The 14,094-nt window shown below is 38.7% G+C and overlaps 1 protein-coding gene across 1 annotated transcript in view; it reads left to right on the plus strand.

Annotated features, from left to right (window-relative positions):
- SVEP1 (sushi, von Willebrand factor type A, EGF and pentraxin domain containing 1) overlaps positions 1–14,094 on the plus strand; it is a 185,492-nt gene that overhangs the window by 127,279 nt on the left and 44,119 nt on the right. Inside the window, exons 29-36 of the mRNA XM_060154645.1 lie at positions 173–296; positions 1,078–1,248; positions 2,628–2,801; positions 3,266–3,385; positions 4,963–5,139; positions 5,364–5,448; positions 6,284–6,475; positions 8,125–8,292. Of these exons, the coding sequence (XP_060010628.1) occupies positions 173–296; positions 1,078–1,248; positions 2,628–2,801; positions 3,266–3,385; positions 4,963–5,139; positions 5,364–5,448; positions 6,284–6,475; positions 8,125–8,292 (1,211 nt within the window). The remainder of the gene's footprint in view (positions 1–172; positions 297–1,077; positions 1,249–2,627; positions 2,802–3,265; positions 3,386–4,962; positions 5,140–5,363; positions 5,449–6,283; positions 6,476–8,124; positions 8,293–14,094) is intronic.

Genomic DNA, 14,094 nt, shown 5'->3' on the forward strand with positions numbered 1-14,094 from the left:
GAGGGAAGGAAGAGAATTTTCCTTTGCCCCTGCAATCACACTCTACATCCAGAAGTCTGCTTCCCACCACTGCCCTCCACACTTCTGTGAAGGTTTTCAGTAGGAGCTATAATAACTCTGTCTTCCTGAAAAAAAGTGAGGTTTATCTAAAGGTGTGTTTTTAAACTTTCAGGTGAAATCGCTGGCTTCCTCATGCCCAGAGGAACTCAGGAAAGGAAATGTGCTCGCCTGGCCTGATTTCCTGTCAGGAATTGTGGGGAGAGTGAAGATCGATTCCAAGAGCTTATTCTGTTCTGGTTAGTTTCCTTCTTCCATAGACTCTGCTGTCTCTTGACTACTCTGGGATTTTCTAGCAAAAGAAGACATTTGATTCTCTATTGGTCAAGTAGTATATGTCTGCCAGTTTATTGTTTACCTAGTAATTCATTTTACCCTACCTTCATCCGAAGGATCTATTATTTTTTAATAGTTAAATACATTCTGAGTAACAGGGTACAAAATAATTGTGCAGGAAACTTAAACAAAGGTAAAATAAGATAAGGAAAATAGGATGAGAGGAGGGATATAGTTAATTTTTTAAATGTCCCCCCCCCGAAGTCCCATCCTCCTGTTTGAGATGGGGTACTCTCTCGGCTCTGTACTTCCTAGCTGTCATCTAGGGGCAGGTGGCACAGAGAGAAAAGAAATGGATGTTAGGATCCACATACTGAATAGTCAAACTCTGAATGATCAAAAATGCCTCCTAAAATTCCGTGTGTTTAAACAAGTTTCTGAAGGTATCCTAGAATTCATGTTTTTGGATAACTCATAAGAACATTTTATTAACTCTAAAATACTATTTTTTCCTTAAAAAATATTCAGCAGACTTCTGCTGGAAGAGGGAAAGTTGTTTGTTGACTCCAATAGTTTTTTTTTCCAGAAATTTTGCCTGCCAGTGATCTGGTTACATGTTATCTTGTTTTAATGTCAATAGAGTGGCGCTCGAACGCTGGTACAACATATGATTTGAAACCCTTAACCTGGTGATGCTGCCACTGTGTTACTGACAAGCTCTGAACCTGCATTCTCTGCCCTCAGATTGCCCACCTTTAGAAGGATCCGTGCCTCATCTGCGAACTGCATCAGGAGACGTAAAGCCAGGCTCCAGAGTCAGTCTGTTCTGTGACCCGGGCTTCCAGATGGTCGGAAACGCCGTGCAGTATTGCCTGAATCAAGGACAGTGGACACAGCCACTGCCTCTCTGTGAACGTGAGCTGCCTTCATTGAAGGCGTTTCAGTAGCTCTTGAAAAATGCTGGAACCCTAAGAACACTTTTCAGGGATGCTAGATAAAAGTGAAATACTGCATATGCATAGTAGCCAATATAGCAGATATTCATTGAATACTTCCCTTGTATAATGAAGTGTGCTGGGCACCATGAGGGAGGTGGGAGATGAGGATCCAAAGAGCCCACCACCTGTGAAGGCACCCGGGTGACCCAAGGAACTGGATGGAGGGAAAGACAGGTGTGAGGGCTGGAGCCCAAAGGGAGATGGGTCACTGCTGGGTGGGAAAACAGGAATAGATCTCTTAAGTTGGACACACCCAGTTATTCATTTATTCAACAATTTTGGAAGTACCTGGTGTGAGTGTGTGCTAGACACTGAGCTAAGTTCTGCAGATGCAGCAGTTGGGGAAAAAAGTCTCTCTTCTTTTGGAGTTTACATTGTAGTAGGAGAGACAGAAAGTAACAAGTAAATATAATATTATTTATTTATAGTAAATAAGAACAGCAAGGGCCAAAAGTAAAGGCTCTGAAGAAAACTAAAGCAGGGTAGGGAGATATAAAGTGAGAGGGTTGAGTGGAAGCAGGACTGCTGTAGCAGATAGGGTGATCAGAGAAGTTCCTCCAGTGCATCTTCTTCTACCTGATATATCATATATTTATCTGTTTCTTGTGTCTCTTCTCTGACTAGATAGTACACTTTATAAGGCAGGGATTTTGTCTGTTTGGTTCATTCCTGCAACCTCAGCATCAGGACAGTGTGTAGCAGGTAGCAGGCTCTCCATAAATATATTTTTAAATGAATGAATTGCATGGCTACTGTGAGCCAGACGCTCTGGGCACAGGTATGGCTGTAGCCTGTCACCACTCCTAAGCGTTCTCAGTCTAATGTTCGTGTGCAATGAAAAGTGCATGCTTAATTCAACTACAAGTTTAATATAAGTAAAATGGGACTTCCCTTGGGGTGCAGTGGTTGAGAATCCGCCTGCCAGTGCAGGGGACACGGGTTTGAGCCCTGGTCCGGGAAGATCCCACATGCCGCAGAGCAACTAAGCCCTTGCGCCACAACTACTGAGCCTGCGCTCTAGAGCCCACGAGCCACAACTACTGAGACCACATGCCACAACTACTGAGCCCGCGTGCCTAGAGCCCGTGCTCCGCAACAAGAGAAGCCACCTCAACGAGAAGCCCGCGTACCACAACGAAGAGTAACCCCCGCTCGCCTCAACTAGAGAAAGCCCGCACGCAGCAATGAAGACCCAGTGCAGCCAAAAATAAAATAAATAAATACATTTATAAAAAAATAAATATAAGTAAAATGTTCATTGAGTATGTTGCTCCTAATGTAGTTGTCGCATTACAGGCATTAGCTGTGGGGTGCCACCCCCTTTGGAGAATGGCTTTTATTCAGCCGAGGACTTCCATGCTGGCAGCACAGTGACCTACCAGTGCAACAATGGCTACTATTTGTTGGGTGATTCAAGGATGTTCTGTACGGATAATGGGAGCTGGAATGGCATTTCACCATCGTGTCTTGGTGAGATGAATCTTGGCAATTACTGTGTGCATTTAATTACTGCATGCATTTAATTACTGTGTGCATTTACTCTAGCTCTGTGGGAGACAATTATCCCAAATTCCTGAGGCTTTTATGGCATGCCTTTGTTAATTTCATCTCCTCCTAGTGAACTCTGGGCAAGCCATAGTGACAAAGCAGCTATCCATAGACATGCCAAACGTGTTTTAAATTTTTACCAGGCTCAATATTAAGAATATTTATTTCTGTTCTTCTACTTATTCACCTATAAACTGGGGAAATAATAGCTTTTATTGTAGATCTGCAGTGTGATTATGACTATCATATCTAAATTTCATAACAATATATATCAATATATAGTGTGATGTGTTAAATGATATGTAATCATTTAAAAGGAAAAACAAATGTTTGCTACATAAGACAGATCCATCAACTGTACTATCTGTAAACTGTCTTCATTTTAGATGTTGATGAATGTGCAGTTGGGTCAGATTGTAGTGAGCACGCTTCCTGCCTGAATACAAATGGATCCTACATCTGCTCGTGTATCCCACCCTACACAGGAGATGGTAAACACTGTGCAGGTAACTAGGCTATGTGTAATTGGGAAGTCTAGTTCAATTTTTTAATTCAAGTATATATTGTAAATGTACAGTAAGACAAATTTTTAACTTCAAAGGGGAGATGGAAAAGTAAAACCACCTTTAAAAGGATACATAAGCAGAGAAAGACAAATATTATATGACATTACTTATATGTGGAATCTAAAAAAATGTTACAAATGAACTTATTTACAAAACAGAAATAGACTCACAGACATAGAAAACAAAGTTATGGTTACCAAAGGGGAAAACAGGGGGAGGGATAAATTGGGAGTTTGGGATTCACAGATACACACTGCTGTATATAAAATAGATAAGTAACAAGGACCTACTGTACAGCACAGGGAACTATATTCAATACCTTGTAATAACCTATAATGGAAAAAAATCTGAAAAAGAATGGAGAGATATATATATATGTATAAGTGAATCACTTTGCTGTACGTCTAAAACTAACACAGCATTGTAAATCAACTATACTTCAATAAAAAAAAATTTTTAATGGTACATAAGCAACAGTTCAAGGTGCTTTAAACTAGCATTGTGCTTTTGCTAACTTCCCAATTTCTGAAAAACAAAACTGAGAGCCAACTTTATCACCAGACTGTTGAAGAAATACCTACATAATAGAAGAATAATAGAGTGGATTTAGACATATAAGCAATGGCCTCTACTCCCTCAGTCAGAGCAAGTAGGATGCTTCATCACCTCTTCACCTTCAGTATCTTTCTGCCTCAGGCACACAGAATTATATCATTGAAAAAACACAGACAATCCTGCCTTACACATCTCTATGTTTTGTGATAACCCATATATATCTTTCTACATGAGTTATGAGAAAGCAACTACCAGAAAACAATTAGACAGAAATTAAAGAGGAATTCTCAAAATCAATCTTATAATTGCTTTTACTTTTTGCAAGGGTTTCAGTTAAGGTCCTTGGCTTATAAGCCAAAAGGATCCTTCAGAAAGATTAAATCAGTATATCTTCCCTTTTTGAGAATTTAAGTATTTATTCACTCCTATTGTTCAGCCCTAAATCTCCCTTTAACTTTTTTCCTTTCCCAGAAGTAGTGACTCACCCCAGATCTACACATAGGAGGCTTAGGATCTGTAGGCTGTTTGGAAGGGGCGGCTGGGAACTTCTCCTAAATGTGCTTTGGGACAGCCTTCACATCAGCTTGAGAGAAGGTCCATTGCTCTTAAAAAGTGGGTATGACGTTGGGAGAAGGAAGAAGAGCTGAAGCCCTTATGAGCCATGCTGAGGCACCACCACTACTTCCTCGATAAACAGCTTCCTTTTGGGGCTGATAAATTTCGTTTCTTTTTCTTATACATTGCTGTTTCAAAATACCGTTTTTAAAATGCCTATTAAATGTATGTTCTGGTCTAATCAGCTAGTGTGTCCCTGGACTTCATGCCTTTCCCTTCAAAAGCTTTTTTTTCTCCTCAGGATTTAACTGGTACCTTAACTGTAGTGGAATTCTTTTGCTATGAGACCTTGCATGGTTGTGTGAAAGCCACCTATTGACCCACAAAAACCGTTTCTCTCTTTCAAGAACCTATAAAATGCAAGGCTCCAGGAAATCCAGAAAATGGCCGCTCTTCCGGGGAGATTTATACTGTGGGTTCTGAAGTTACATTTTCGTGTGATGAAGGGCACCAGCTGATGGGAGTGGCCAAGATAACATGTTTGGAGTCTGGAGAATGGAGTCATCTAATACCATATTGTGAACGTATGTTGAGTAAATTCCCCCATGTTTATGGCGTTTGGCCACTCTAGAAAGTCAAGGTGGAGAAATGCCAAGTGTTATGTTGTCTCAGTATTCTTTGTATTTAAAGCCCAGTATTGGGCTTTTATTTAAACGTGAGCAAAAACCTAGAGCTGCCCTTGAGCTTTTAGAGATTTTTACACACAGTGGCTAAGAAAAGCAATGCCTTTTGGTTTTCCTCCCTTAAGCCGTTTCCTGCGGTGCACCAGCTATCCCGGAGAATGGTGGCATTGATGGATCAGCATTTACCTACGGCAGTAAAGTAATATATAGGTGAGTGTCTAAGATTAACACTACATTGTAGAGTTTGTTGATGACGTGCTGGTAGTGATAGAATACTGGAAGAAAAGACAAAGAGTAATCCCAGAGGATGTTTTCAAATTAATATGGAATTAATTGAATGACATGTTTGGGTTTGGATCCGGAGCTCCAGCTTATAGCCAAAAATATTCATTAACTTGCAGGGTCTTCTTCCATGGCATCCTAGGGACTCATTCTAGACAGCACCACTCTCAAACCGAGAATTTTCTGTTTGTCAGAAACAGACTCACAGACACAGAAAACAGACTTGTGGTTGCCAAGGGGAAGGCAGGTGGGGGAGGAATGGATTGGGAGTTTGGGATAGTAGATGCAAACTATTATATAGAGAATGGATAAACAACAAGGTCCTACTGTATAGCACAGAGATCTATATTCAATATCCTATGATAAAACCATGATGGAAAAGAATATGAAAAAGTGTATGTATATACATATGTATAACTAAATCACTGTGCTGTACAGCAGAAATGGACACAACATTGTAAATCAACTACAATAAAATAAATTCTAAAAAAAGAATTTTCTGTTTGCAACTTCTAATCCATGACACAAACTGGAGACAAGCCAAACCCTAAATCCGTCCTTCTATTTATCACCCAGCAGGATCCCTGAGAGCAAGATGCGTAGTATTCAACCTTGAAAAAATTTTTTCAAAGCATTATTTCAGTAGGAAAAAAAAGTGCTCTAACAATATGTGTAAATTCTTGGTCTTTTTGGAAGTTTTGGCACAGATAAACTTATGCAAAATAAGGCATTCTGTTCTGTCATTTTCTTTTATCTTCATCAGGTGTAATAAAGGATATACTCTGGAGGGTGAAAAAGAATCATCCTGTCTTGCTAGCAGTTCTTGGAGTCATTCTCCTCCCTTGTGTGAACTGGTCAAGTGTTCCAGCCCCGAAGACATAAATAATGGGAAATATATTTTGAGTGGGCTTACCTATCTTTCTACTGCATCGTATTCATGTGACAATGGATACAGGTACAGTCCTAGACACCAGCCAAGCTTCCTACAATACCCTGTTCCTCATTATTTACTCAGTGGGTTTCACTTGCGTGTGACTGGCCAGCTTGAAATACAAGTTTTTAAATGTAAGATATTCTCAAATGTGTGTACTTCTTGAGGCTCAGCCTATAGTAAATGCCCAGGGAAATATTCCATCTAATTTTGTCTCTGGGACCTCTAATTCAATGTTATAAACATTCAGACATTAAACAAGAAAGCAAAAAATGTTTATGAAGCGTAACACAACACCTAATAAAATGCTTTAGTGATGGATATTTTGGCAAACGAAATATTGCATAGGATGTCGTAAAAATCATGTCAAGATAAGGACCAGGGTCTTTAATACTGTTAAGAGGTTAATTTGATTAATGGGGTGTGTGTGTGTGTTCAAAAAGAAGGGACAATATCTCTGGTGGTCCTGTAGTTAAGACTTCACCTTCCAATGCCGCGGGTGCGGGTTCAATCCCTGGTCAAGGAACTAAGGAATTTGTTAATATTGTAACAAATTCAATAAAGATTTAAAAAATGGTCCACATCAAAAAAATCTTAAAAAAAAGGGGGGGGGCTTCCCTGGTGGCGCAGTGATGAAGAATCCACCTACCAATGCAGGGGACACAGGCTCAAGCCCTAGTCCGGGAAGATCCCACATGGCGCAGGGCAACTAAGCCTGTGCGCCACAACTACTGAGCCTGCGAGCCACAACTACAGAAGCCCACGCACCTAGAGCCCGTGCTCTGCAACAAGAGAAGCCACCGCAATGAGAAGCCCACACACCGCAACGTAGAGTAGCCCCCGCTCGCCGCAGCTAGAGAAAGCCCACACACAGCAACAAAGACCCAACACAGCCAAAAATAAAATAAATAAAAACAAATCAAAACAAAAAGAAGGGACAATAGAGAGTCGGGCTGTGATCAAAAACGAGGCCAACAGGATCTGACATGAAACAGATCAAATGAACAGAAAATGGAGTGAATTGTACAATCAAAAGCTGATTGGCAAGTGAAGGTGGATAAGGCATGCCGTAGGCCTGCGAGGTTTTTAAATTCAAAGGAAGACCAGAGGTCAGAGTGATGAGCAACACTGTTCAGATGCCCAGGCTAATGGCAAGGGCAGTTCCCTCTGACCTCAGTTACCCTGACTTCCTGGGTGTCTGTCTTCCTTATCGTTAGATCCTAACCAGCATGTTACCCTTTCTCATCCAAGTAATCTGCTAATCACAGCACCACCAATGAGCACATTGAACCATTTTATTTTGCACCCCAGTTATGTTGTTTTAGCCTACTCATAGTTTTAAATGAATCTATAGCCAGCTGAGATTTCCATTTAAAAAAAAAAAAGTGATTGATTGACATTGATTGCCACACGCCATGTGGGATCTTAGTTCCCCAACCAGGGATTGAACCTGTGCCCCCTGCAGTGGAAGCACAGGATCTTAACCACTGGACTGCCAGGGAAGTCCCAGATTTCCCCTGTTTTTATATAAAGCAATAAAATGGGAAGAAACTTTATTTTTATGTATTAAAATTCCTCAAGTGTCCCCTATTCTCTCCTAAGTTCTTCCTTGTTCACCTCCAGAGCAGTAAGTAAATAGCCAACAAAAGAGGTGGCACCATTCTTTCCTGTAGCTTGCAGGGCCCTTTGGTCATCGAATGCTCGGCCTCAGGCAGCTGGGATAGAGCGCCACCTACCTGCCATCTCGTCTCCTGTGGAGAGCCACCGGCCATCAAAGATGCTGTCACCACCGGGAGTAACTTCACTTTTGGGAACACTGTCACTTACACTTGCAAAGAAGGGTGAGTAAACCCGATGAAGGAAAGGAATTTTGGGAAAGGATGGGCCCAACCGCAGATGGGCTCCATTGAATACTAAATTAAATTTCCTGGCGGCCAAAGCCAAAGAGAGCTTTATGTTCTTTTCTTACAACAGAAAGGGAGCATATTCCCCTGTGGGAACAATGTTTTCCTGGAATTAGAGTAATTTATCAAATTAGGCCTTGAATAACGGACATTGGGCAATGCAATGGAAAATATCTCTATACTTTAATTAAAGATGGAAAAAGCATATTTAAATAGGCATTTGTGTATTTATCCTCTGCCAAATCAAACGCAAGACGTAGGTCACAACATAAAGATGCCACATCTGCATGAAAAAAATATTAAAAAGTTCAGATTTTTAAATTTTTAATGATCTCATTTAATTCAGAGATAAAATGTAAAAAAACAGGAACAGATTACAAAGTGCTTTCATACTCGTCTCATTTTATCCTCACAAAAACCGTGTAAGACACAGAGAAAGGAGAGGCTCCCTCTGGGACGGTGATCTGCTTAGGGTCTTAGGCAGGCAGTAAAGAATTGAGGGGTGATTAAATCCCAGATCATCTAACTGGCATTTCATTGCTCATTTTTTTCCGTGCTTCCTCAATAAATGTTTTCACCAGTAATAGTTTATAACTTTCACAGTCCAGATTTACCACAGATGCTTTTCATGCAGTTGGAACGAGTGACAGCAGAGGGGCTGCCATTTTCTGCATTTGTGTCTCAGCTCTATCTTTCACTCACTGTGCAGCCCGGGGAAAATGGTACAACCTCTCTCTGCTTCTATGAGTCATTAAAGGTTGATACTCCTTATGGATATTGTGAGCAGTAAAATGATATACTGCTTGGACTAGCCAGAAAATAATAACTCAACAAGCTGTGCCACTACTATGATGTTAGGACAGAAGAGAGGACACAGTTTCATGAAAGTTGAAGTTGTTTCCACCTAGATAGAAGACCATTCCACTAATACAGGCCACCAGCAGGTGGCAACCATATTTTCTTGCAAAAAGCTCTTGAGAGTCAAATACTCACGTAAATAACTGACAGAAATCCCGGATCTTAACACCTTCTTAAGTGAGAAAAGAAATCTTGAATATTAAAATGTCAGTGTAAGAATTGGCTTTTTAAAATTTATTTTGTTGAAGTATAGTTGCTTTACAATGTTGTATCAATTTGTGGGAATTAGCTTTTGATGGCCCCATCTCTCCCCTGTGGATTGACTCATTTAAAAGTTGCTTCCTAGCGAACTACATAGTACTGTTTAAGATTAGTCATTTAAATGTTTGTGAAACCTTATCGATATAAATGTTCCAAATAATAGCTACATATTGATAACTTCTGGGTTTTTTTCTGATTAAGAAGTAATGTATTATCACCATACAAAACTAGAAAATAAACATATATGTTTTTAAATTGCCCGAAGATAAATGATACGTTACTATATCTCCTACTAGAATTTTGTCTTTGCATATACTTTTAAAGATCATGCTCTTATAAAAATTCCCATTTTTCTTTTTTTCGCTATAAATCATTCACTTATATCATAAGAAGAGTTCTATATCTGCCTAATGTTAAGTCTACGTATCATACAAAAAGAGTTTGTTAAAAGAAGCAATAAAGACAATAATGAAAATCACAACAAATCCCTGCATTCGTAGAGGGTTTTACATTCTTCAGAGGACATTCCTGTGAATTGTCTCATGTGCTCCCTTCAACAAAGAGGGGGATTTTGAAGAAGACATATTATTCCCACTTTATAGTTAAAACATAAAGGTGTTGGGCCACGTTATCGTACAGATCCCTTCTGCTCTAAGCAAATAGACACTCTGGGAGCTTTCTTCTCATTGAAAAGATGGAAACCCAATCTGTCATCTCAGTCATATAGCTGTTAAAGAGTATGAGGCCATTTTTATAAAAGTGCTTTACATGTGCGTGAAGGTACTATATAAATATGGCTTTATTAGTATTTTCTGTGTCATCATTGTTATGTAAAGTGATGACATTTTAATAATATAGGGGAAACTATCTTAAGTAGTTAATCAAATTAATGGAAAGTACACATGGTCACAAATCACTACCACTCATGTTTTTTCCCTAAAAGAAAAATATCAATAGCTATTAGGAGATAGTTTCATTTTTCTGAAAGTAACAATTTTGGTGAGAGGAAGAACACTTTGCCCCTTTACATACACTTACTCTTAGAGCGTTATGAGGGTGGCCAGACCGGAGAGCTCTGTCTTATTCCTTTTTTCTGGACAAATGCCTAATGAAACATTTAAATATACAAAAGAGCACAAAACCAAATTAATCTCTATTTAAAATTACCTGTGTATCCACTGCTGAGATAAAAGTACATGTTAAATTTTGCCATAGTTATTGTAGATCTCTCTTTATAAAAGAAATACAATATTACAAAAATAGCTAGAAGCCATTCTCATCACTTTCTCACTCTTCTCAAAGTAAATGTGCATTTTTTTCTGTGTTACATATGTACTCATAAACAAATATGCTGTTGATTTAAATGTTTTAATTTTCATGTACGTTGTTCATACTCTGAGTATCCTTTTGAAGCTTGATTTTCCTTTAACGTCGTGTTTTTTGCCTTTGTTGATAAAGGTAAATCAGCAGAATTCATTTTAACTGCTCTATAGTGCTTCCTTGTCAGAATGAGCAATCTCTAAGTTACCCATTTCCCTGCTCGTAGAGGGTTAATTGCTTTCCACTTTATTTGATGATACAGCAGTGCTGAAGTAAACATCCTTGCACATCTCCCAGTCCATAGAAGGAAGAATACCTCTGGCCTAGACACCAAAAGTGAGAATTGTTGGGTCATGAGGCATGCATATTTTTAACTTTATACTAGATAGTCCTCAATATTTATCAATTGTTTCCTTTAGAGTTTGTTTTTTGTATGTGTCAAATTTAAGAAGTTTTTCCTACTCTGAGATCATACTCAGTTTCTTTGCCTTTCTGCTGAACAACTCAAAGATCTTAGAAAATATTTGTTTCTGTCACCCCTCTCATCTTAAATGTCTTATCACTATCTACATTTTACTTCCCTCTTATTTTACAACTTTCCAAATTAGTCATTTTTTAATATACTCAATGCTTATTTAGATTTACTAACATTTTTATGAATCTTTCATAAAAAGCATTCATTTTTATGAATTGCTTTTTCCATCCCACTCCTTCCTTTGGGTTTAATGCTTCTGCTTCCTAAAGTACATCCTTTATATCTTTCTTTTGGCAAGAGTCAGTATGTTACACAATCTTTGTCTGAAAATAATAGTATTTTACCCTTGCTCTTGAATTATAGTTTAGCTGGGTATACAAGTCTACATTAATAGTTTGCTTCCATAAACATTTTTGAAAGATATTTCCATTGCCCTATGACTTCTAGTGTTTCTATTGAGGATTCCATCAGTCTAATTTAGTAGCCCTCAACCAGGGGCAATATTGCCCTCCAGGAACATTTGACAATGTCTGGAGACATTTTTGGTTGTCCCCGTTGAGGGAAGGTGCTATAGGAACTAGTGAACAGAGTCTGGGGATGCTGCTAAAACATCCTACAATGCATAGGACAGACCCCCACAACAAAGAATTGTCTGGTCCAATATGTCAGTAGTGCTGAGGTTGAGAAACTGGTTGAATTGTTGTTCCTTTATAAGTAATGTGTCTTCCCTTTATTTATTTTTTTAATTTGTCTTCGTTGTTTTGGTGTTTCTCTATGGTATGACTAAAGTTGTACTAATTGCCATTCATCTTGTTCAGGGCTCATTGTACTTCTTACATCTGAGAATTGCTATTTTCACTTTAAATATTCTTCTTAACTTTCACTTTTCTCTATTTCTGTAAGTTTTATTAGATAAATACTGGAGCTTTTATTTCTACTTTACATGTTTATTAACCTGTCACATTTTCCATCTCTTTAAAAACTTGGGTTGCATTTGGATAATTTCCTCACATATATCTTCCAGTTCACTAATTTTCATTTCTACTATCTGTAATCTGCTTTTGAAACGTGTCCCCTTTTTTTGAATTTTTATTTTCTATATTTTTATTTTTAGAATTTCTCTTTATTTTTCAACTATTTCTTTTTACAGTCTCTTCTTTTTAAATAGGATTTTAAGGGTTTTTGTCCTTAATTATTTGAACATATTTATTTCATTTTTTGTTTTAGATTTTAGACCACTTTTTCTATCATCTCAATTTATTGGTGCCCTCATCTTGCTGTTTGTTCTGTCTACTGACCCATTCATGATGGAAAGCATGCATGTGTGTTTTGTAATTTCAGATTCTGTCCTTATAGTGTTTGGGACTTGTTTGATCTGTGACAGTCCTTTAATGGTCTGAGTATAAAGGATTATTTTTTCTTCTAGGTGCCCCAGGAGTATCACCATCCAAAAACCTAATTTCACATTTATTTATCAGTTCAAAGGCTTTCCATACAAAATGAATGGTATAAACCCTACCCTCAAGTCCACATGACGTGCAGTCCTGGGTTCTGCTACCTTAGCCAGGACTTTGTTTTTCCAGTCAGATTCCCAGCAAATACAGAGATCTCACTTGTCATCTCACTAGGCCTCTAGGTGGAATTTTTCTGGTGAATATCCTTTCAGTGTATGTCCTTCTAGGACATAGATTCTTGCCAGAGACTCAGCTATTACTCTCTATTTCCCCTTTCCTGTCCAATCCAAGGGCAGCCATAGCATTCATTCACAGGCTTACTTTTCTGTTTTTAATTTCCTCTTCATTTCTGGCACATGGAGATTTCCTTTCTGGTCAGCTAAGCTATGCATTTAAAATAATTTCTGTTGTATTTCATCAAGTGTTATATAGGGAGGGTGTTCAGACAATATTATAGCCAGAACTAGAAGTCAGTGCTTGTCCTCTCTCTCTTCACTCCTTTTCTCTCTCTCCCCAGCAAGGGATTGATTAGCATGGGTCAACATGCATTAATGTCTGTTCTATTCCAGGATGGAATCACTGTGTTTATGTCATGGCTTTTGTGTAATGGCTTTGGCGTCCTGCTGTCTCCTTCCACTTCCTAAGATGCTGTTGGCCTGATAAGAATGTTAGGGCCTATTTCCCTCCCTAGCCCTTTCAATTCCCTCTTCTCCCTTGGGGCTGCCTAACACAGACCACTGATCTACACACCATTTAAGCTACCCACTCCTGTTTATTGGGTGCACATACACACATTCTTGTTTTGGTCTCAGTATTTTTGTCTTCTCTTACTGGTGGTGTGCTTTGCATGGGCCTTTCCTTGGGTTAAGAAAAGAAGACACTCTCTCAAGATTAGGATAGAAGAGTAGAGACTTTAGGAGACTGGAGTAGTAAGATGAATGCCAGAGAAGAAAAGGAATAAGTCTGATTTCTGTCTCCTGCCCTGAAATTCGCCTTCCAAATTCACCTTTTTTCAAAACATTACACTGGTTTTCAGCTTTCTGCCTCAATTGATAAAATGTTCACTTGTTTCCCGTTTTCCTTTTCATCCTCATGTATACTCTCTTGGTGAGAAACTCAGTAGGAAGGAAGGGTCATTGACATCCGAACATCCTGATAGAATGTTTCCCTTTTGAGTCTTTTCAAATATAGACTTTTAAATGCAATTAGTGAATATACTACGATAACATTTTTGTAATCTTTTTCAATTGAAAACAGAACTAATTACTGTTACAGATTTATACTTTCTATTGCTCTTATTAAATTGCAGCCCTTTAAATATCTAGTATGCTGCTCTTTTAAGACTCTTTTAAGGTTCTTTTTCACAGAAGA

This window comes from Lagenorhynchus albirostris, chromosome 7 (assembly GCF_949774975.1).
Source record: "Lagenorhynchus albirostris chromosome 7, mLagAlb1.1, whole genome shotgun sequence".
Classification (NCBI taxonomy): Eukaryota; Metazoa; Chordata; class Mammalia; order Artiodactyla; family Delphinidae; genus Lagenorhynchus; species Lagenorhynchus albirostris.